The following is a 22,423-nucleotide window of genomic DNA, read 5'->3' on the forward strand; positions in this document are numbered from 1 at the left end:
GCAAAAAGATCCAGTCTGGTAACAGGTTGGGTGAGTCTGTGCTAACTTTAAACAGCTGGCAGTTTAGTCCTTTTGAATTAATTCTAGCAACCATTTGCACTTGGGAAGGTGAAAGGATTTGGAATGGCATAATTTATTTTTCCTTTAATTTGCAGCTGTCTAGGAGTTGTTTAGGTCAGAAGTGTAATAATTTTGACAGGCTTTGATGTGTTCCTAGGTGGGAGGGAGAAGGTTATGGATCAGAAGTCAGAAAGCTGCAGAATTCAATGGGCATTTCTGTACTGTATTAGGGAAATTGTAATTCTGCCCTGTAATGGTTAAGTGGTTCCTATTTCAGGGCGAAACAAAGCACCTGCTGTGTCTGGAAGGATTGAAATTGGCAGGTCACATACTTTACATCCAAGAGTTTCAGAAGAACTGGCTGATGACTCTAAACCAGTGGAGTTGGGTTTTGAGTAAATGTAGAAAGACCCAGATGACAGAAAAAAGCTGGAGTGCCAGTGTTATGAAAGGCTGTAATTAATGGGGTATTACCATTTGTCTTATTGGCTTGGCATCAATCCTAGGCAAGATAATGGCATAGCTGAAGTAGTAATTGCTTAATAAAGACCTCAAAAAGAATAAAATAAGCGAATGACAATCATTTAATGTATTTAGGAAAAAGTATCTTACCAAATTTACTTAATTATATGTGGAATTAAAAATTTGATGGCTTATGGCCAATATTGATGTAGTACAGTTAGATTTCTCTTTTTGATGTTGTTGACCTAGTTATTAAGGAAACAGACAATATGGATTGAACATCATGAACTTCAAGTGGATTATTTCTTGCCTTGATACGTGGTGTGGATAGTTGCAAATGTAAACTCCCTGTTGTTGGAAATGCTTCTAGCAGACCCCAGCAGAGATTGCCTCTCATTGCTGTGCTGTGCTTTGAACATTTTGACATAGGAGCAATGATGAAATATTGGTCTTGATAAAAGTTTTTAGGTGGGCAGCATATTTGACAGGTGGTGGACAAGGAGTGAGACAGGGCACTGCACTGAGAACGGTGGTTGTATGAGGTGGCCATGAAAAAATTTTGATTTCTATCACTTAGATGTGTCTAAAAGTCTTATCCTGCAGAAGAAAGTGTATTGGTGAGGTGTAAGGTGGCAGAAAGGCATGCAGAGCAAGGACATTATTCAGAAATCTACTGAGCATCATACATTTCCTTCTACATCTTTTACTTCTGCTACCCAAGCCCATACAGGGCTGTGCACTCTGGATGAGAACTGGAGCTTATTCTCCACACAGTACCCTGAAAATTTCATTAAAAATATTAACAGACTGTGGGGCACTAACTGGCAGCACTATCAAACATCCATGGAGTGCAGTGATCAGTGCTCCCAGTGCTCAGAGTGCCGTGCCCACATGGTGACAGCATGTCCAGGGGCAGGGCTGCAGCACCACAAGCAAGCCCTGCTGGCTGCCAGCACCACCATGGAACAGGACAGCAAGAAACAAAGGGATTTTATTGCCATTAAAAATACCAATTTGTACAAGCCGACATTTTAAATAGTGTAATTTAAATGGAACCAAACTGATATGAATAGAACCTATTAATAAATTAAACATTTATTTCCACCCAATATTTCATGAGGGAATTAGCAGAATAATTTGTTAGTAAATGAGCCCAGGAATGAAGCTGTGAATGACATCTATCCTACCCCTCTCCTCCCCCTGTAACACTCCTTGCAGATGTAAGAGGAAGGTTGCTGTGATTTCAAACACTGGCTCTCTCACTTCTATCCAAACACAAGCACAATTTCAGGTGAAGGCAGTGGGATGATTCAGCAGTTAAAGCACCAGCCTTGGCTGTAAGAGTTAATCCTGATGTACACCAAATTCTGTGTAGTACCTCAAGCAAGTTGTTTCAGCAAGTGTCCCTCAGTGGCCATCATGACCTCTCAGTGCAGTCCCTGGGGTGGCCCCAGGGCCCATCTCTGGGCTGGGAAGGATGGCCTCGGTGGGCCAGGCAGCCCCAGCAGTGTTCCAGCTGAGGAGTGCTGGGAGCAGACTGAAGGGGGTCTGTCTGTCCGCTTCCCCCTCGTGTCAGGCCCGAGCACTTTGGCACAACCTCGCCTGCTTCCAGGAGTGCCAAAAGCACCTTCCCTCCCACGCTGATGAAAAGGAGCATGGACACACTCAACATGGTCAAGCACAACTGCAGGGAGCCCCATGCAGTCCCTCCCTTCCACGGTGCCGTGGGCGTGGGAGTGAAACATTGACTAAACTGCTGTCGGCAACCTCGGGAACAGGTGGCAGAGCAGTGCTTGAAAATCTCCTTTTTCCCCCTCCTTCTTCTCCCTCTAGATGAAGGTCCCTACAAGCAGAAGTGGCAGAAATAGCGAGGAAGACAGCATCAGGGAGGCCACAAGCTCTCAGCGGAGCAGCTCAAGGGACCGACTCAGTGATGTAAGTACCGTTCAGGAGAAAGCATCGCTTCATTGCAGCAATTCCCGCTGCTGACATGGCTTTTCATAAATCTTGCTGAACAAATGTTGGCATCCAGAGGTCACTGTGTAATAACTTTTTTTTATGTCATGATTGAGTGTTACGGCATAAGTGGTTGAGCTGCCTTGCAAACACTATAATCATGGTGCAAATAATATGATAAGCGAAAGATCAGAGATGGGAAAACAAAATGGAATTGTTATTCCTTGGGGAAAAATGGCTTGATGGTTTGTTTTGTTTTTTTCAAAGAAGTTGTGTTAAAAAGCTTTTTACAGCATCTTTGGGTTTAACTGCTGCACGTAATCACATAGTTTGGGTGCAAAGTTAGTTCATCTAATTTTATGCTTCCTGCCGCCAAGATATGAGAGGGTTTTGGGGGAAAGCTGTCTTTCTCTCAGGAAATTCGACGGTACATTGAGTGAAATGTTATGATAAAACAAAAGCAAATGGTGCCTTAGTGTGTAAACACACAAATGGGCTTTTGAGTCACCAAGAAATCAATGGCAGTGCTGGGATAATTTTATACGAAGGCTTTTTGTGTTAGCAATTAGCATTTCGCCTTCATTAAAACATGATTTTTTACTAATTAGGACCTTTCCCGTTAGGAGAGATTTAAATGAAGAACAATAATCAAACGCTGGCACGAGCATGTCTGAAATATTAAATTTGCCATTTCAATGGCAAGCCACAGAAATCCCAGAGCGAGTGGTTTTCATGTTGAGTTCTATTAATGTAAAATATGCTTCATAACTAAAACCTGTCACAGAAAACGGCTCACACCAGCTAAATTCAATTGGACAGTTAATTTAGCTTTAAAATTGAAAACACTACCTCCGCTTCAGGATGCAAAAGGAAGAGGGGGGGGAAAGCCTTTGATAAGTGTAATGTATTTGCTATTAAGGCTTTCAGAGCCCGTTCTACAGGAGGAGAAGGGAGAAAAAGGGGAAAAAAATGGCTCCCACAAATGTGTTTAAAAGCTGAAAGTATTTATTAAAAATGTCAGCAGAAAAGTGCTTTTGGCAGATTAAAGCGGGATTCAGCTTGACAGCTCTGACAGGGAAATGTGACGGGGGAAAATTCTCTCTACATGTTTGGAGTGTGAATGGGGTGCTGTAAACAGCCGACGCAGTGGGAGGAAGAGAAAAATAACATGTCCTGTGATCTGCTTCCAGGATTGCGAGCCCACGCGCCGCCCTGGGGCCAGGCAGCCGGGGGTGCCCCGGGACCAATCCCCTTGCTGTGGGACATCCTTGGCTGTGTTGTTAGTCAGTAATGGTGGTGATTTTATATACACACACATCGATGGGATTCTCTGCTTCCCCTCCCCTCGGCCACTCCTGACGGGTGCGTGAGCAGGAGTGCCTGGAGCTGCACTGTAGCTGTAGAGTGGGGCTGCAGGAAAGGAATAACATATTCCAGCTTAGCCATTAGCTTAGGTCAAAGCGTTAAGTGGTCTTGGAGACTTTTCTTGTTAAGCCGATGCACTTCCAGTATTTCTCCTCCTTTCCCTTTGCCCCCAAAGTTGCAGGCTGAGCCTGTAGGAATTGACTCCGAGTGCCTAATTCCTGCAAAATCTTCAAAGCCTGTTCAGCAGCCAGTGAAATTCAGTGGGAAATAGGCACTCTGTTCTTTTTTAGTCAGAGGAGACGTTTGGGCAGTGCCTGGAGGCCGGGGCACACTTCAGAGCTTTGCTGAAGCTGCTCTCATGACCTGGCGACCCATCGCAAATGAGAATTTTTCAAATTAGTAATTAAACAGTTTGAAAAGTAAGGTTCATGAATCACAGAATGCTCTTCGTTCGTTATTTGATGAGTGCAATTTAGCTTTAATTACATCTAACACTGCCTCGCGTACTGGTACACGTTCTGTAGCCTATTCAGTGACTGTCTCAAAGTCTTAGGAAGTCCCACGGGTGCAATCAGATGGTTTTCCCCATTTCTGTGCAAAGGGATGAGGAGGCAGGCTGGTTCTCTCGCTGTAGAGAGGGAGCAGGGAAAGAGAGAGGAGACAACAACATGCTACTGAGTGTTGATTTCTGCAGGATTTTCTGTCCAGCCATGCTTGGTCCCTGTTGGCTCTGGAGCCAGCACACAGTTTAAATAGCTGCTGTGCCACTGGAGTGGCACAACAACTTACGTGTCCTCAGGATCAGGAGCACAGGGCAGTCAGGATGCCCAGGGAAGGCAGGGATGGTGTTTCCTCAAGGCTGGTGGTTACAAACCGAGGCTCCAGCACCCAGCTGTGCCCCTGCAGATGGATGCTCTGCAGCAGGAGGCACCTGGGCTGTTTCTCACTGTCCTGCTGTTCCTTGGTGCATTTGGCCTTCAGGACTGCTCTCTGTGCTGCCTTTCCTTCCCGTGCCTTTCCCCATTAAGTGGGGTGAACAATGGAGTGACCAAGGCAGGAGGTGACAGGTCTGGCTGCTGTAGGGTAGCACACAGCAGGTGTGGTGGGAAATGTGCCTATCAAAGTGTCAGCTGTCGTGGTGCCATCTCAGGAGCACTAGATCCTCTCTCCAGCTTCACTGGTTCCCATTTCAGAGGTGCTATTCTGAACAGCTTAGCCCCTCTGTGCCATTTGTTTCTTAAGGTGACTTGTTCAGTGGGATGCCAGCAAGTTGTTCTTTATTTACATTAATGCATGTCATTAGTCCCTAATGGACCGTGAAGTCAAGAGGTGGCCTGGTCTGTGGTGAAATAATTGCACTCTAAAGAAAACTGAGGCAAATGATTGATTATGTTGTGCACACACACACACAAACAGCCATTGGTTCAACCACTATGAAACCCAGAGCATTTTGCTCCTTCCTTGCCACAAGTGAAAATTCTGTGGGGAGAGAATGACACGATTTCATAGTGAGACAGTAATTGTCTGGCTTGTAAAGTAAGTCTTTCCAGACATTACACCGAGTGCCATTTATTATGGGTCATTGGGGGAAAAAAATGCTTATTATGATCTAGTGAAATCATCTCTGGCTGCAGAGGTTTGATTTGTTGAGGCTGGGCTCTTCTTTGGGATGATGAAACTTCAGAGCAGAAAACCAATGAAGTTTTAGCCCAAGTTTTGTGGTGCAGAGAGGAGATGGGAATCTGCCACTTATTTATGTTCCCAGTGTTGATGTAAAATTCCCTTAAAAACTACTACTGAGCTAACATCCTTGTTACACATGTACTCTCAGGTCTTCTACAATCAAAACAGATTCAACAGCCTTTCTCCAAAATGGGATTTTCCTCTGCTGCTTTTCAGTGTGAGGTAATTGGAAGTTGCCAGAGAATTAAGAGCCAGATAAGCCATATTGCTATTTTGTTGTGTTGACCCAAGTAAAAGTGGAAAGCTTGGGCATTTTGTTTTGGTTTTCCCCATGTTCCATAATTGTCCTAATCTTTTCTGATGTCCTGAACAGTCCAAAAATCCACACAGAGCCTTGTATAATGGCTTGAAAAAAGGGTTTTTATCTTTTTCTTGACCCATCAGCTTAAGAACTGCCTGCTTTTTAATGGATTTTCTCCCTCACTAAATTGAATGGATCGTCCCTCATTATCATTTAAATAGAAGCCTCACTCCCTGTGAACATGGAAAATTTGAATGTGGTAGTAGAGCTGTGATAATTTGAAATATTCGGAAGGTGGGGGCAAGGAGGGGGAACAGGCGGCAGAGTGCAGAATTGCTGAATGTAATTGTCATGGATTCTCAATTTTGTTGCCACAAGATGGGAAAATAGACTAATAATTGTCTTCCAACCCTAGTAGAATAGTTGCCCTAGTTAGCTGAAGCTAACACTCTAATTGTCATGGGGGCACAGAGATGAATGAGGATGTATGCAGGGCACAGCCAGGGCTAAATTGAGTGATATACTAAGGCAAAGAGCAAATTGGCAATTATTGGCCCAGCTGAAAAGGTTGGCAGGTGTGCTGCTTTCTCAGGAGCCCTTAGGGGGAAATTGGAAATATAAAATATCGACCATAAATACTTGCTGATTAGGAAATATGTTGCAAGAGGTGCTGGCCACTTAAGAGTCAAAACTCTCCTTTTCAAGGGATTGGCTTCAGCTGTGCATAAAACCAGCAAGCACTGCTACTAAGTTGTTGAGAGCCTTTTCCTCTCATCCCCCAGGCTATCTTTTCTAATTTTTTATCATCCCATCCTCATATGTTTGTTTGTTTTTCTTTAAACATAATGAAAGAAAAGCAGTCTTTTAGGAAATACAAAGATTTTCCTCTCTCTAAATGTTCTTTGATAAGTGTTTAGCATATTGTATAGGCTAGATATAAAATTCTCTCTCTGGTAGATGAATACAAAATAACTTCTGTGATTTCTAATTCAGGCAGTTCACTGTGATCTGCTTTCCTTTGTGCCATCACAGGCACTGTCTCCCCCTTCCCTCCTAGTTCCTGTACCACGCTTCCCCTCCTGGGGCACAGGGATTGGAGCAGCAGCAGGGTACAAAGCTGGAGGTCCCTCATGTGTGCCTCAGGCTGAAGTACCTTGCCAGAAGCATAATCAGATGAGCCTCTGAAGTGAGAATTGGACCACAGTCACACATTTATCCACATTCATCCACACTGTAAACTTTGGTGCACGTGGGATGCCTGGTCTTGGCTCTGGCAGGGTGGCACTGGGACCTCAGAGCCATGGTCAGGGGTGTCACAGAGCACATTGAAGGAGTTTCTGGAAGGCTTGGAGTAGTAACATGTGGGCTGCAAACTCCTTGTGCTGTCCACTGTTCCCCATGTGTGACACACGGATCTGATCTGCAGTTTGAAGAGTGGACTAACACCATCCTAGTCAAAAAGAATAGCGACAGGATAGTTTTAAGACGCCTTGCACAAACCATGACTCTTGGGAAACTGGTTTGAATATACATGGAAGGATCATGAAACCTTGCAAATCCCAATCTTTTGGAGGCAAAAATTACCTTCAGCATGCTGTCTGCTTTTCTCTGCGTCCCACAAAACACCTAATGCTTGCGTGGAAACAGCTTCAGCAGAAATTAAGTTCTAATGACTAGCACGAAGTTTCAGTGAGGGGTAGTTAGGAAGAAAGAAAGTCTGGAGAAGTTTTGTGAAGCTGGCAGAGGTGATGGTTTGAACGGGAGCAGCACCCCTGTAGGTTCTGTGCATCTCTGAGGTCTTTTCATGTTGTTCCTGGCTAACTGCACTCAGTTTGTTCATTCCTGGTCAGTGGGCATCTTTCCTTCTGCTGTCTGCAGCCATCAGCTGTAGGAATAAAAGTGTCTTGTGTAGAAGCTGTTCTGTAGCTTATCAAGCCAGTTACAGATGTTCAGACCTTGTATAGTTTGATACCTTACCAGACTGGTTTTGCAGTGTTTCTTAGCATAACACTCTCTGTTTATCCAACAGAATAAAATGAATTCAAGAAGGAGCACATTCAAGCATTGCACGACATGCAAATCATTCATCATGTGTTGTGGTTATCTTGTCAGGTCCGGGTTCTGATCTCAGCGAACATCAGATGCACTGGTGACCTTTGCCATGTCAGTTGAACTCATTGTATCAGCACACAGGAGTGTGGCTGTGGAAATTAATTGCATTAAGAGTCTCTGTGTTAAGGTCTGGGATATCTCCTGCCCTTGGCTCTTTTTGCCCTCCTCTTCACTTACCCTTCTCATTCCAATATTTGGTATTTGAGTTTTATAAGGGATTTGCTTGGGAAGGAAATATGAGATTTCTCTAGTATTCAAAGCTGAACCCATAATCTTTTCTTGAATGCTCTGTAAATGACCAAAGGGAGGGTAAACTCATGCAAATCCTGGTGCCTCTGCCCTCTCTGACTGTGGAATTGGGAAAGAGTGGAAGGTGGGTACAGCTGAGGTGAGTGTCATCCTGAACAAATGTTATAAAACAGAATTCAAAATCAGATCACTCTGCACATACTATTGATTACCTCTGCTGAGTACTAACCAAGCAAATCAGGCTTTTGCAGCACTGATATGATAGGTTTGAGCCTGTGATTTGGCAAGGCAAGATTTGGCACTAAGTAGGAGTTGGGAATTCCGCCTCAGTTCCCTCCTCTGCTGGGGGCTCCTCAGGTGCCACTGGGCATATTTGAGTCTTTCCCTGCCTCAGTTTCCACACTAACACAAGGATGGCCTTAACAGTAGGTTGGAGGCTGGTTTTGGGGACTGTCCTGTGCCACATGGGAATAGCTATTGGCTGAACACAGCCATTTCAACAGCTGGCTCGGACGTACTTGATACACTCTTGGTTTCAGCCAATGAAATGGCACATGTCATAAAAGCAGGAATGAACTCTTGACATTTCTGGAATATGTTAATTTGTCCTTTAGCCAAAGAGGATGGAAGGGAGCACTACAAATGACCTCATTTTGTGGTTGCGCTGCCATCACCTGCTTTTAACTAATCCCCTTATAGCTGGGTTTTATACCAACGACACAAAAGATCCAACTTGAAACCTGCCTGACCCATTGAGAGTGGGGAATTGGTTTGAGGTGCCCTATTACCTTGATTATTACTGGATTTTAAAGCCCTTCCAGTTGTCTTTTGAGTTCAATAGTAACCCAATAGCTTTAAGAATCTGAACAGAGGGTGTCTTAATTTCTTTTGCATCATGAGAGCAATGGAAGGCCATGCTTTTATTTATATAAGGGAAATAACTTTTTCTGTCAATTTAATGGACAATCTTGGAAAAACCTGCTGCAGGTTATTGGTGAGATTTTCTCATTATTTTCTTTTCTAAATTGCAGTTGCCGTTTTTATCACAAAGAAAGAAAGAAATCTTTTAAATACAGTTGCAGATAGCAGTGTAACTCAAGCTCTCAAGGACATCAGTGGGGGGGTAGCAGAGTCTTTTAGCAGTAAGATTTTGCCTTTGCTTCCAGAAAGGTGTATTTTTTTATATCCAGTGTAATTAACACAAGGGCTATCCCAGGGTAGAAATAATTCACTCTGTGACATAACTGAAATGTCTTGTCTGTGCTGTCTGGTTTTGTTTTTAACCTTGGGCTTAAAAGGAACCAAAAATCTTTAGTTGTAAAAGAGCACATCATCTGCAAAATATTCTTAGCCATTTATCTTTATGCACAAATGCCACCTAGCAGTGCAGCTCCTCTTCTGCATCATTAAATGCACACACCATACTCATTTTGCCCCTAACTAATAACAGTCTCCCCTAGGAACGCTGGGTATTCCAAACAGCCCTGGAAGAGGCAAAAGCTGGTGCTCAGCAGGCAGAGAGGCTGCTGCCCTCCCTGAGGCTCTGCTCAGGGTTGCTGTGCAGCTGGAGCCAGAGGTCTGGGATTCAGTGTCTGGCTGCAGGAGCTGGCTGGGTGGGGTCACAATCCTGGCTTTGAGCTGTGTGCTTGTCAACCCTTTTCCTGCCTGCTGTGGTTTCTCCAGGCAGTGTTTAATTTTGAGGGCCAGAGCTGAGCCTTCTTGGGTGCCTGTGTTGAAGCTGGTTTGGGTTTCAGTCTCAGGTGAGCCAGAGGTCCCAGGCAGGTGCTGTGCTGGTGGGAGCAGCACCAACAGAAATGTGGCTGGCTGGGTACCACGGGCACCATCGTCCCCTGCTGCTTGAGGCCCTTCTGACAAGGAGAAAATTGACCAAACCAGCAAATAGCCTCTTTGGAGAGTGAGAGTTGTCTGACAGCCCTCCATGTAAGTGCTCCTGTCCTTGTAGGTAAGAGGCTTCGTAAGTTGTTCCAGCTGAAGGCTTGCCCCAGTAATTACTCCTGCCAGACAAGCACTCATTCACTGTGAAAGGAGGTTTCTTCAGCGTTGGGTAGATGCCAAGTTAAACTTCCACTAAGATTTCTTATATTTGCAGCCACAATTGATTACTTTTCTCATTATTTGATCTTGATATAGAGACATACGGACTGAGCCGCGTTTGTATTAACCCCCAAAGATTTTTTTTTCTTTAGGAACATCCATCACAGTTGCATGCAAACTGTTCTGCTCTGGCACTCGTAGCTGATATTAGCTGGTTTTTTTTTCAGAATTGCTACATGTGACGATTGGTATGGATTTGCCTAAAGAGCCGCAGTGTTCCCAGCTAACCAAAAAAGCAACAGTGGTTTGTTAGATGTGCATGCAAAGAGCCCTGGAGAGCGTGGGGCATGGTTGTGCATAAACCTAATTGTTGGAAAATATTTTACAAGTTGACTCCAAAGTATTCACCAGTTACTAATTTTATATATGCAAGAAAAATTCTGAGGGGGGGGGAACCCCACCCTTTTCCACTGCTGATTTTTCAGGAAATTTGATTTTAAAACTTTTAAGAGAGAAGAGGCTCTTGGATGTGAAAAATACCAGAGTCAATTGCCATTCAGTTTTCATTATTTCTGATGTAACACTTTACCCAACAACTGGTTTTATTGTTTTCTACTCAGTGGTTTTAAATCAGTGGTCTGCAGATTCCTGGGGTTCTTGGACAGACAGCTTGGGATGCCTGAAAGTTGTCTTAAGAAAAGCAGGTCTGTTGTTAGTGTGCTTGATTTGTTGTCCAAGAGTCTACTTCATCCCAGGAAAACATTTTGCATGTGCACAAAGCTCAAAGATTAAAAATAACTGTGAGAGTGAAAATGCTCTGAGGCTGTTTCCCTAGAGAGAAGCTGCTAATGAAACCTCTTGTTTCTGTTTTTGGTTATTATTTCCAATTTGTTAGACCTTGTCATTCTTGGTTAAATCTCAGTTGATGGAGGGCTGGAGTGAGAACTTACACCCTTTTTCCTTTCCTCCTCCTGCCTTTCCAAGCAGGTAATTTGCCTCCTCGTCATTTCTGTGTTTACTTTAGGTGAACTGCCTGGTCAAGCTCTCCAAAGTGTTGGAACACATAATTGTGTTCAGCTGTTTGACATACTTATGCAGATAGCAAGATATTGTTATTAACCTTTTTCTGTACAAGGCTGAATTCCATGAGTACTTCGGGGTATAGAGTATGTAGAGAGAGGGATAAGTTTGTCACAGTTTCTCAAAAATAGAGGTAAATGCCACTGCCCTTCATTTCACTGGTCTGTAGCCTTATTTCTGGGCAGTTTATATTTAGGAGGTTTATAAATAAATCCCTACTTTTTTTGTAATGTTTGAAGGCGGTGGCCAAATCTGTGTTCAATATGCAGAAGGTGGGAATTCAGATGGTGTTGTCAGTGTTGTTGCTGCCTCAGGCTCCCCTGTGGAAGCTGTCCCTTTCCAGCAGCACAGAGGTCTCTGGAGTTACAACAGGACAGAGGTGCAGATGTAGCATGCCAGGGGTGGGGACTGGCACCCAGTCACACTTTGGCTGCAGACGTGTGTAAGAGCTGGGTCACATCTTTCCTTCTGTCTGGCACCCTTGTTCTTGTGCCAGCTGGTGAGAGGGTTAACAGGGAGCCCTCCTCCTATACCCACATAATTGTAGGACTTTGCTCTTGCCTCTTCTTTGCTTTGGGACCTTTTCCTAATGGGCACTTGGCTGCAGAATTGCCTGTCTGGTGTCAGAGGCAGGTGCAAGCCAGTGCCACGGAGCTTGCGTGGGCAGAGCAAGACAATTGTGTCTTCCACTGAGAGCAGGAGACTGGAAAAGGTTTCCTGTGTACATCTAGGTATCCTCTGATCAAAAGGCTTTCAGACTGCTAGTACAAAGGGACTGTTATCTTGCTGGTGAAAAATTACAAGTATTTGCAATCAGTTTGCATCAATCTCTTAGGGGTATTGTGCTGTGCTGATTTAGTAACGTGATAACTTTTGGCACTGCTGCAAAAAGACAAAATAATCCTCACCATCAGCCTGCAACAATTTGGTATTTTTGGTACCACTAGAACATCAGTCTTAGAAACAGGACTCCCTGGATCTTGTTTAATAAAATCATGTAGTGAGGGCATCATGATTATAAATCACACTTGGAAATTGGCCTGCAGAGTACTTGCTGGGTTATGTGGTGTCGTGTGTTCCTGGCTCCTTTTTAATTTCCGAAAAGAAGGCATATAGCAGCAGCTGTAGCTAGAGGTGGAATTCATTTAGCTGCTTCGAGAAAGCCACTGCCAGCAAAAACCCAGCAGCTCGACAGTCTTTAGTTGTAGAGAGAGGAAAGGGATCCAAGTGATTGGAGCTGGTGTAATGAGAAGGAAAAGAACCAAATGATTTGGCAGCATGTGAAAGAGGTAAGGATGTGGTAGATAAAGGAGCAGGAGGAGCTGAAATGAAGAGCAGGAGTAAACAATGTAATTTAACTTATTCAAAAGGGACAGAGTGCTTATTAAAGCTCTGAGAGATGATAAATTAGTGCTTTGCTGCTATTGTTATTTCAGATAGAGTTGTCATATGGTAATGCTGCAGCAATGAAGGCTGGAGGCTCACAGATTCATGGAGGGGAATGGAAAGTGGGATATTTGGTTACATGATTGAGAGTTGGAGTCGATGAGGCAAAATGTGCAAGCCTGGTTCTGGAGAGCATCCTTACATGTGCGTGCTGTTCCCAGGAAGCGCCGTCACGTCCTGAAGAGGGATGGCTCAAAGTGTGTGTCCTGCTGCTGTGAAGACATGTCCCACGCTGACAGCTTTTACCTTGGTTGGGAGGAGCTGTTGAAGCCCTGCTCTGGCTTATGAAACCCTGCCTGAAATAACCCCAGAGCCCTCACCTGGAAGTGCTCTCTGCCTGTTACTCCTGTGGCAGCACACAGAGTATCAGGAGATCATTTGAGGTTGTGGAGTTTTCCCCTAAGGAATACTGGGCTGGGGGAGGGAATCGCAAAATGATTCTTATCTTACATTACCCAGAATCTCTTGCATTACTTACTGTGGCATATTGTTTCCTCCCACAGAGTTCTGCTCAATCGCTTTCAGGAAGAGGCTACTCCGTAAGTCATTTTACAGCTAATTCTTTCACTTCTGTTGATGTTGATTGCAGAGGTTTACACTACCTGTTGCACAGCCACTGACATGGAAGAAATGCAGAACAGAAACAGGGTGAGAGCACAGGGCTGTCATGCACCTGGCAGGGGACAGCCCTGACATGTGAGAGTGCATTAAGAGCCTGGGGGCCTCTTAATTTAATATTATACTTATAGGGAGGGTTTTTTTGGTCAGTTTATGGTGTATTCCAGCTAGATAGTCACCAAGACCTGAGTGGGGAGAGTTTTCAACACCAGCAGGAGATGCCTCCCTCCTCTCCTCCCCTCCCCCATACACGTTTTCATTTGTGTGTTAAATACAAGAATCAAATACACAATTACTCCCATTTTACAAAGAATTGCAGCCCTCACCATTGTGAACAACAAGAAAGCCAATATTCTCTTATTTACAAGCCTCTTAGTTACAAAACAAGCTCGCTTGTTTTCAGGGGAAGGTGTTGCTGATGTTTCCTTCACAGGAGTGCCATCGAGGGTGGTGTTACAGGGTCAGGACACGACTGCCTGTGTATGCAATGTACCAGACATGTTTAATTGTCCATTTCTGTTCATATGTACCTTATTTGTATGTGCAATAATGACATTTCTTCATATAGAGGTGGATTAATTTGTTTGTTTTGGGTACATTTTCTGCTCAGCTGTCCAAAAAGGCAGGCACAGACATCACTGAGTAAAGTAATACAGAAATAGGAGAGGGTGTGAGAGGCTTAGTAGAGTCAACATGAAAATTCCTGGAATCACATTATATCTGACTCTAAAAACAAATGTATGGTGGGGAGATATGACACCCTGATTGTTTAGACAGTAAGTCATGTGGAGTGCAAAGGTATATGCAAATCTGAAAATGGATGTCTCAGTCCAGTAAACAATATCTGCCTACACTGTTAAACAGTAATTGCTGTTTTCACAACCTCTGCCATGATAAAGTTTTGCCTTCTAGGTGAGTGGTCCCAAACTGTTTCATACCAAGAGCTAAAGCTGCTCATTCTCTATAGAACCAGAACAAGGGTGGATTTTATGTACTTCAGGAAGTTGGCGTGGAGGCCTGGAACACATTTCTTGTTACAATAATCACCAGAATTATTTACTTTCAATAATTTATGTTGTAAGTTTAGGGTGATGGAACTTGTTGAGCTTCTACCCAGTGCACAAAGAGAAAAAATTGCCAGGCAGTGCAGAATTTATGGTCCGATTTCATAGCAATACTGTCCCATGCTATCATGCATATTATCAGAAATTCATAATACAAGATTAAGTACATTTTCATCATAAAACCATTACAAAATAACATATGACTTGAAAAGTCTTACAGTTTTAATGAAATAATGTCACAATTTTTAGACAGGCTATTAAGTAGCCTGTCTAATTTTTAGGCTATTAAGTAGCCTCCTGTCTTGCCAGTGTCCTCCTAAATCTTGCCAGTATCCCAGGTGAGTATCATTGTTTAATTCATTGAGGGATGAAGAATGTTTGCTCTAGGACCCATTAAGTGCTGCTTTCCATACATTTGGAGAATCAGATTCACCTAAGCTTCTAAAGGCAGATGCTTTATCTTCTATTTGTCTGTAAAATGCCATGCATGCCCATGGCACCACATAAATAATAATGAATCATCTTCACAGATTTTATGACTGAGGGCCTGGTTTGGGAACTAAACAATTTCCCAGTGGCTATAACATAGGTTGCAAAATCGTAATGGAAAAAGGCCAAAGAATTCTTCTCAGAGTCTCAAGGCCAATAAATCATAGGACTCTTTTCCTCCATTGCTGGCTATTCAGAAATTTACTTTTGTTTCTCAGAGAAATGATTTTGAGAAAATTACTAGTTCCTTCGCTGTGCATGTGTGGGGACAAGGTTCTCTTATTTTGCCAACCCATAACTTCTCAAGGGAGGTAAGAGTTTTCTGCATGCCAAGGCAGTATTTTGAGATCATGAGTAGTATGAACTGGCATTGCTTTTCTTTTCGTCATTTTCCCTGTTAAACTGCCTTCTGCCCCACCATGTGCCAGCTCTTGAGGCTGGCTGTTTCCCCCAAGACTCTGATGCTGCTTTGAATTGATTGAGCAAAAGTCAGAGACTGCCACTTCCATTGGCCCAGACTCCCATGGGAAGCTGATTCTTGCAGGTGGCACGGAGATGTTCAAACCACCAGATCCAGACAACTGGCCCCACAGCAGGAGTTGTCCTTAACATCTATAACAGTTCTCATTTTCTCACAAAAGCAGCTGTCTATGAAACATTAAGTCACTGTGGCATTTTGGCTCTGCCCCCGTTTACATCGGACGAGTTGTTTCCCAGACATAGTGAAAGCAGTGGTAGCAGGAGGCATGGTGGAGACACTGCTGTGCTGGGTGTTCCTCCTGATAGCTGTGCTGATGGCTTGTGTTGTGGAAGACTTGTGGAATGATGATCTGTATCGTCACTCGGTGAAGTTCTTGTACTGGGTTCCATCGGCAGCTGTTTAAATACCACAGACTATTTTGTGCGTGCTCAATTTTAATTACCTCGTTCTGAATCTGCACTCTTCACCATTCACTTGCGTCAGCTGTCCTTGCAGATATGTTTGCTTTCAGAAACATTTGTAGAAAATGCACATTTTAAGGAAATGAGCATTTGCCAAGAGAGAACTTAAAACCTGCAGTAGGAATCTTCACGAAAAAAATCTCAGTGCAAGGTTTGGCTCATCCAGCTGAGCCATCAAGGCCTGTCCAGGCAGTCAGAGCAGGCTCATTGGTGAAAAACCTCAGCAAATGCCTCGTCCATGAAGTGCAGACCCTGGAGCTAGAGGCAGGAAGAAAACTAAATGCAAATGTCTAAATAACTAACTCCTGAGGATTGGATATTCCAGCAACTTCCTTGACTTTAGGCTTCCCATAGACTATTAGGTGCCTAAATAAGGAGCATGCTTGAAATAGCTGTGAAATTTTGGTCTTATTGAAGTTACATCTGATGAACTCCAGTTGCACGTAGATTTAATTTGAGCCTCAAAACCAGCAGTAACAGTGACCTGGCACATAGTTTCAGAGTCTCCTGTACATACCACGGACAAACTCTCTTAAAACACTATTTCCCCAAATTAATTTCCAAATTATGTTTACTTTTACTTGGATAGGACGAGAAATTTCTATGTCTGTACTGCTGGTGCAAGCTCTTTCTCTCCTCAGCAGCATGTGTTTCATATCCTTATCTCATTAAATGTATATTTCCGCTGTGCTGAGAAATAGAACACGAGTTTGTTTATGGAGGTTAATATCTCATTCCCTCTATGACTTGATGGTTACATTTGTGTGATAAACTACTCCAGTCATTTGTCACATTTCCTGCATGCACAAATGAGATTAGTGATCTTAGTCACAAAGGTCTGTCTATCTTCTGAGCAGACAAAACAGATTCTCTTTTTGGTAACAGGATGAGAGGCCTGTCTACCTGAAAATGCACTGATTTGTTGAAAAGTACACAGAGAATCAGAAATTAGAGTTAGAACTAGTTGAGATTTTTATACATCACTGATACATATCCACGCTGTGGATGTTTGTCAAGTTTTTTTCTGGTAGTTAATTTTGAACCAAACATGGTTATAAACTAGTTACAATGAATATAAGATAATACATACAGCTTGTTATTAATGGCCAAAAAGTTGCAGTTGTTTATAAGGTTGAGCACGCTGTAGAGACGAACTCAAGCTGCAGCTGAATTTGACTCAGTTTTGTAGAGAGGATGGAAAAGGATAGAGCAGGGGAATATGTGGTAGCTTAAAAAAATAAACAAAAAACCTCTTCCAATAAATTATGTAGTTTATTTATAGAGCATCTGTGCAGCTGTTCGTCTTCTGAACTGGAAGGGGCTAAAATATGGGAGTGAATAAAAGAATAAACTTGAAAGCATATGGCAAATGGATGGCCAGTGAGCCAACCTGTCTGAGTGTGCCTTGGAACAAAAGTACAGGAGGATGAGACATCTTTGTTTGGTTTTATTTGTTCTTGAAAGGGCTTTTTTTTTTTTTTTTTTAACTAAAACCAGTAACATACACTTGGCTACAGCAGCAGCTGATTTTTATTCTGAGCTTCTGTAAAATATCAAAGTCTTTGTAGCCTAGTCAAATCCCTGGCAGCTGATCAAATTCTGTTGATTTTACATCTTCTTTGTTGAGTGCAGGAAACCAGTGTCTCAGATAACTCGGGCTGGAGCTCGTGGAGAGAGAGAAATGTGCAGAACACCATAAGGCTTGCAGAGACTCTTGGGTCATCCAGAGTCAGCTCAGTGCTATCTGCAACCTTCACTCCACCTGCTTGGTGATGTAGCATGAGAACACTTATCTCATTCCTCAGGTGAAGCTGAACCTGAGGTGACTCAGGCAAGTGCTGGGTAGGCTTTGAGCACCCTGAGCCCACTGCACTGTCTGCCTGGACCCCAGTCTGCCCCTTCCTGGCTGTTCTCTCAAATGATCTTGTTCATTTTTGGACTGGCTTTCCAGCCAGTTTGGATCTTTGCTGGCAAAGATCTTTACAGCCATCCAGGACTCCTCTCCTGTGCTGTGTGCTCAGTGTTGCTGTACAGTGGGGCTGTTGCCCAAAAGAGTTGCCCACAACCACCCTGCCCCTGTCAGATCTCTTTGGCTCGTGCCCATGAGTGCACTTGCTGGGACATCCAGTTCTGAGCTGCATTCCCCTGGTTTGCAGCACAGAGATAGTGCTCAGCTCAGCGACCTCAGTAGGAGGAAGGACAGGTACAAAGGCTGCAAAGTGCTGGGAAATCATCAGCAGAGGAACTGTTGACTCTGCAGGTTTGTATCCCCTGTAAAGCTCTTTTCATGGCCTCTCTCAGTTTTGTGCCAGCTCAGTGAAGTTCTGTGAAACTCTGAAGCAGATGGTGCCTGCTAAGGAGACTGCTCTCAGGCCAGAAATTCTTGGTGTGAGCATGGGCAGGTTCGTGCCTTTGGTGCAGTGGTTACAGGGGCTCACTGAAGATCCCACCAGCAGCATTCCCCAATCCACTCTGTGCTTTGAGGATGCTCTTGTGCTGTTAGGTTGGAACCAAATTATCACTTGGAAAAGTACCTTTGACAACATCTTTTCTGTACAGACCATGAGTCAGTACCATTTCCCACATGGATCCCAGGGATGATTGTATACCTTGACATCTTTGAGATGGCCATGGAGAAACTGATGTCCTGAGAAGGATAAATTTCTACATAAAGATAAAAAAATTATTGCGATGAAGCATGTCATACTTCTGTTTGGGAACTCCTGAGCATGCTTTCCTCATGGTGTGGAAGCACGCTCGGTGACCAGAGGCACATTGGAATTGTGACACACAGGGTTTTTCCACCTGCTTCTCTGTCACACACTAATGAAAAATATCTTCTGTAGGTGGGTAACATTTCTTAGCTGGGCTGGAAAATTCATTGTATTTTAGGACTTCTGATAAATTAGCATTTTTCTGTGCCAAAAATCAGTATTGGAAACAGGGCTCTTGTTATGACTCTAAAACTCCTTGAGCTGGAGCCAAAGGTAAATGATAAAACTGAATTTAATATGTATTTCCTACAATAGTGTGCCTGTGGGCTGGCAATATGAGCAAGACTTTCTGGACAAGATTTATGAATAAAGGAGTATTAATTCCAAAATAAATATCAATCTCCTTTTGCCATGATGCCAAGCATAAAAGAGGTACTCTAATTGTCTTTTTCTTCTGGACAAGAAAAAGAATGGCAGATAGGTCTCCTTCAAGTGGAACAATACTTTGAAGACAGAGAAAAGAAAAAGGAGCTATAAAAAAGTGATGTGGCCTGCAAGTGCAATGACAGCACAAAAGATTTAAAAAGATAGAAAAATAATAATATGGAATAAAAGTGTAAAGTATTTGAAAGAACTTTTCCCTGTAAGATACCAGGAGTTTTAGAGAGCCAGGAATAAAATGGTGGGTATCAGTCCAAAGCATTTAACTTCTGCTGGTTTTCTTTTCCCATGTTCCTAAATAGCTTCACTTTACAAAAACTATCCCCATGCTTGAATTCACCTGGACAGGCTGAGTTCACTGAATAAATAGAGTTTTGTTTGCTTTTAGTGCTGTGTGGGATGGAGCCAGGTTGCTGTAAGCCAGCTGAGGAGTTGGACCCTTGGCTGCAGGGACTGTCCCATAAGCCATGAGCTCAAATTGAGCTGAGTAATTAGTACACATATTATTCCAGATCCGTGGGAGCTCCTTTGAGGGTTTTTGAAACGTCCCATGAAAAGCTTAAGCAGAAGTACAAACATAAATAAACTACATACTTCAGCTTTACAAATATTGAAGTCCGTGAACTTCCTTACAACACATTTTCCTTTAGAAGTTCCCTTTTCTGAAAGTCTGTTTCTTCTTAGATGACCTCTGCTTTTAATTAGGATGAAAAGTCCCATGGATTTTCACTCATCTCCACAGCCATAAGCAAGCACAAAGGGCCCTCTCTGTCTGAGTTTCCCCCTGCCTGAGCAGTGGCCTTGGCAGAGGGGCTGCCTCGGAGGCTCAGCAGTGGTGCCCCTTTGTCCCTGTGGCCGGAGCGGGACGGGATGATCCTGATTTCCATAAACCCCCAGCTGCAGGGAGGCACAGCCAGCTGACACCGTGAGCCCCTCGAGGGATGGGACATATGACTTGCGTGTGATTTTTGCCCGTGTTTTTAATCTCCCTGCCACTGCCCTCCGCTCGGGGCACGGTGGGGAGCAGACCTCTAATCTGACTAGAAAGCCGCTATTGTTAAACAGATGCATCCCCTGAAATTCCCAGTGCTCCTCGGCTTTTGGGCTGGGATAACCTTGCTGTCACCGGCCTTGCACGCTAAAGTGAAAAGTTGTCCTAAATCCATCTTGAATTCACCAGCCTGGAAAGGATTACATCCTGCTGAAGAGGAAAGGCAGAGGATTTTGAGAATATCTGGTCTTTATTTCTGGACCTTTTTGATTAAGACTGTCCTGAAGCAGTTGTGTCATATATGTGCTGTAGCTTTCTTTGTGTAGCAGAGCAGGGTATTTGCTTGTCTGTCTCAGCTGTTTTCACATTGTTGTTTGCTCTCATGACTCCGTTTCCTTAGAATCCATTGCCTTGTTTTAACTCTCTTTCCTTTCCCTTTACCAAAGCCAACAAAAAGATGATTAAAGCAGACAGCTGATTAGGATCAGGGCTCCTTACCTAACTACCACAGTGAGCAGGGGTTAAGTGTGGGACCTCTTGGGGGATTTGTTTTTCATTTTTGTTTAATTCTCTGATTGTCTTGTGCAGTGAGAATGGGCAGTTTTGGTGTTTTATAATTACAGAGAGGGTTAAAATAGTCCATTTTTGAGGGCTGCCCATGCACTGGTGCTGGATGCTGTGGTAGGTTCTTCAGAGGAAACTCACAGGGGTGGGTGGAAAAGGGGCTCACGCTCTCTTGTTTTGTCTCATATTTCACTGCACCCAAACCCCCAGCATGTAAGGGGAGCAGCAGTGGAAATAACAGTGCCACAGCAGAATGCAATTGTAGAAATAAGAGATGAACATGTTTTGTTGGCCTTGATGGTGAACAAGAGAGATCAAGGAAAAGGGGATCGATTGCATCAACTTTGTGGGTGTTTTGGCATTAGAGAACACTGCTTGTCATCTTGAAGCATCATAAATATTTAATTGTGCAGCTCAGTGGAATAACCTGATTGCTATCAGTCCTAAAATGGTTTTCCTTATGTTAAACTGTGTTGAAATAAAATAGTCTAGAAGAGGGTAAGTTCTTTGGGTGATGGTAAAACTAGTCACTGCACATTCAAGAGTGTAGGGAAGGGTTCCTGTAGGTTGGTGGGTTTTACTCACTTTCATCACTTGTATTTCTTCCTTGTCACTTTTTTTTTTTTTAATTGGGATTTGTTATTATAGATGAGAGAGATCTTTAGTTTCTTTCCTGTCCTAACAGAAGGCAAAAATGCAACTTTAGTTTAGCAAAACAACAGATGCAACCCTAAGTCAGCTCTCACACCAAAGAAAACTTTTGATAACATGCTGAAGGTGTGGGGGCTCTGCTGTGAAAGCTGCAAATGGGTGGAAATCTGCTGTAGGCTGAGGTTTCTCTCCTCACTTTGTGTTTCAGCCTGCGATCGAGCTGGCTGCTAAAATGTGAATATACTGGGCCATGTGGTTCCTGTGCAGTGGGAAGGCCGCTCTGCTCCATTCCTTGTGGGGTGAGAGAACAGAGGGGCTCCGTGCTGGTGTCCCTGTGCAGGTGGCTCAGGCAGGAGCCTGGGGCTCTGGGCTGCCTTTCCAGGAGCTGTTCAGCTCCTGCTGCAACAGTAGAAGAGTTGGTGAAGAGCAACTTTCTGATCTGCAGTGCTTGCGTGGCTGGAAGAGGAGCATTCAGATGGAAACCTTGGTCAGCCATGTGAGATGTTTTCTACGCAAGGTCAGTGTTTTCACTTCCTGCTGCCTCAGCATTTCAGCATCACAGCTACTCATGGTCAACACAAGCCCCAGTCACCATGACCTGCTGGTCACATTTTAGAAGGTGTCCTTTCTTCTTTTTATAACAAATACATAAATTAAACTGTAAGAGCCTTCCTATATGATACAAAAGGACCAACTGCAGTTCTAGAAAGCCAGGGAATGCAGGGCAAAGGCAGAAATGTCAATGAATCCATTGTAACTTGGGTGTGAGATAGGAATCACACCAGGGTGAGAGGTCTTTGCAATACCATTTGGCAAGTAATAAGGCTAAATACTCTCTGCTTGTTCCCTGTCTCTTTGTTTTATTAAATACCTTTAGGGAGGCAGTGGTGTAATTCTGAAATTCAAGCACTGCTGTATCCAAAAGTTGTTTTAAAACCCTTCGATCACTGGTACTTAGTTTCATGAAGAAATTTTTAAGTTCCAGTTCAGAATACGTTGTGTTTCAGCATAGTTTTCAGGTGATTGTAGCTGTTCTCTCTTTTCTCAGTTCGTCACAGGTCAGAAACTCAAAGGCATTGAGGTTGAGTAAAACAATTCTTCATCACTCTGAGCTCTGCTTTGTTTTTGTGGGAATTGTCTGCTTCTGTAGCACCTTCAGTTTCATTACTTGTTATAAAGT

At 43.5% G+C, this 22,423-nt stretch overlaps 1 protein-coding gene across 6 annotated transcripts in view; it reads left to right on the forward strand.

Annotated features, from left to right (window-relative positions):
* The window catches only part of FBRSL1 (fibrosin like 1), a 501,855-nt gene that overhangs the window by 216,995 nt on the left and 262,437 nt on the right, over nt 1-22,423 (forward strand). For all 6 annotated transcript variants that reach the window (XM_053959334.1, XM_053959335.1, XM_053959336.1 and 3 more), the window contains exons 3-4: nt 2,356-2,457; nt 13,273-13,308. In XM_053959334.1, coding sequence (XP_053815309.1) covers nt 2,356-2,457; nt 13,273-13,308 — 138 coding nt within the window. The remainder of the gene's footprint in view (nt 1-2,355; nt 2,458-13,272; nt 13,309-22,423) is intronic.

Source organism: Vidua chalybeata, chromosome 18 (assembly GCF_026979565.1).
Source record: "Vidua chalybeata isolate OUT-0048 chromosome 18, bVidCha1 merged haplotype, whole genome shotgun sequence".
Lineage (NCBI taxonomy): Eukaryota > Metazoa > Chordata > Aves > Passeriformes > Viduidae > Vidua > Vidua chalybeata.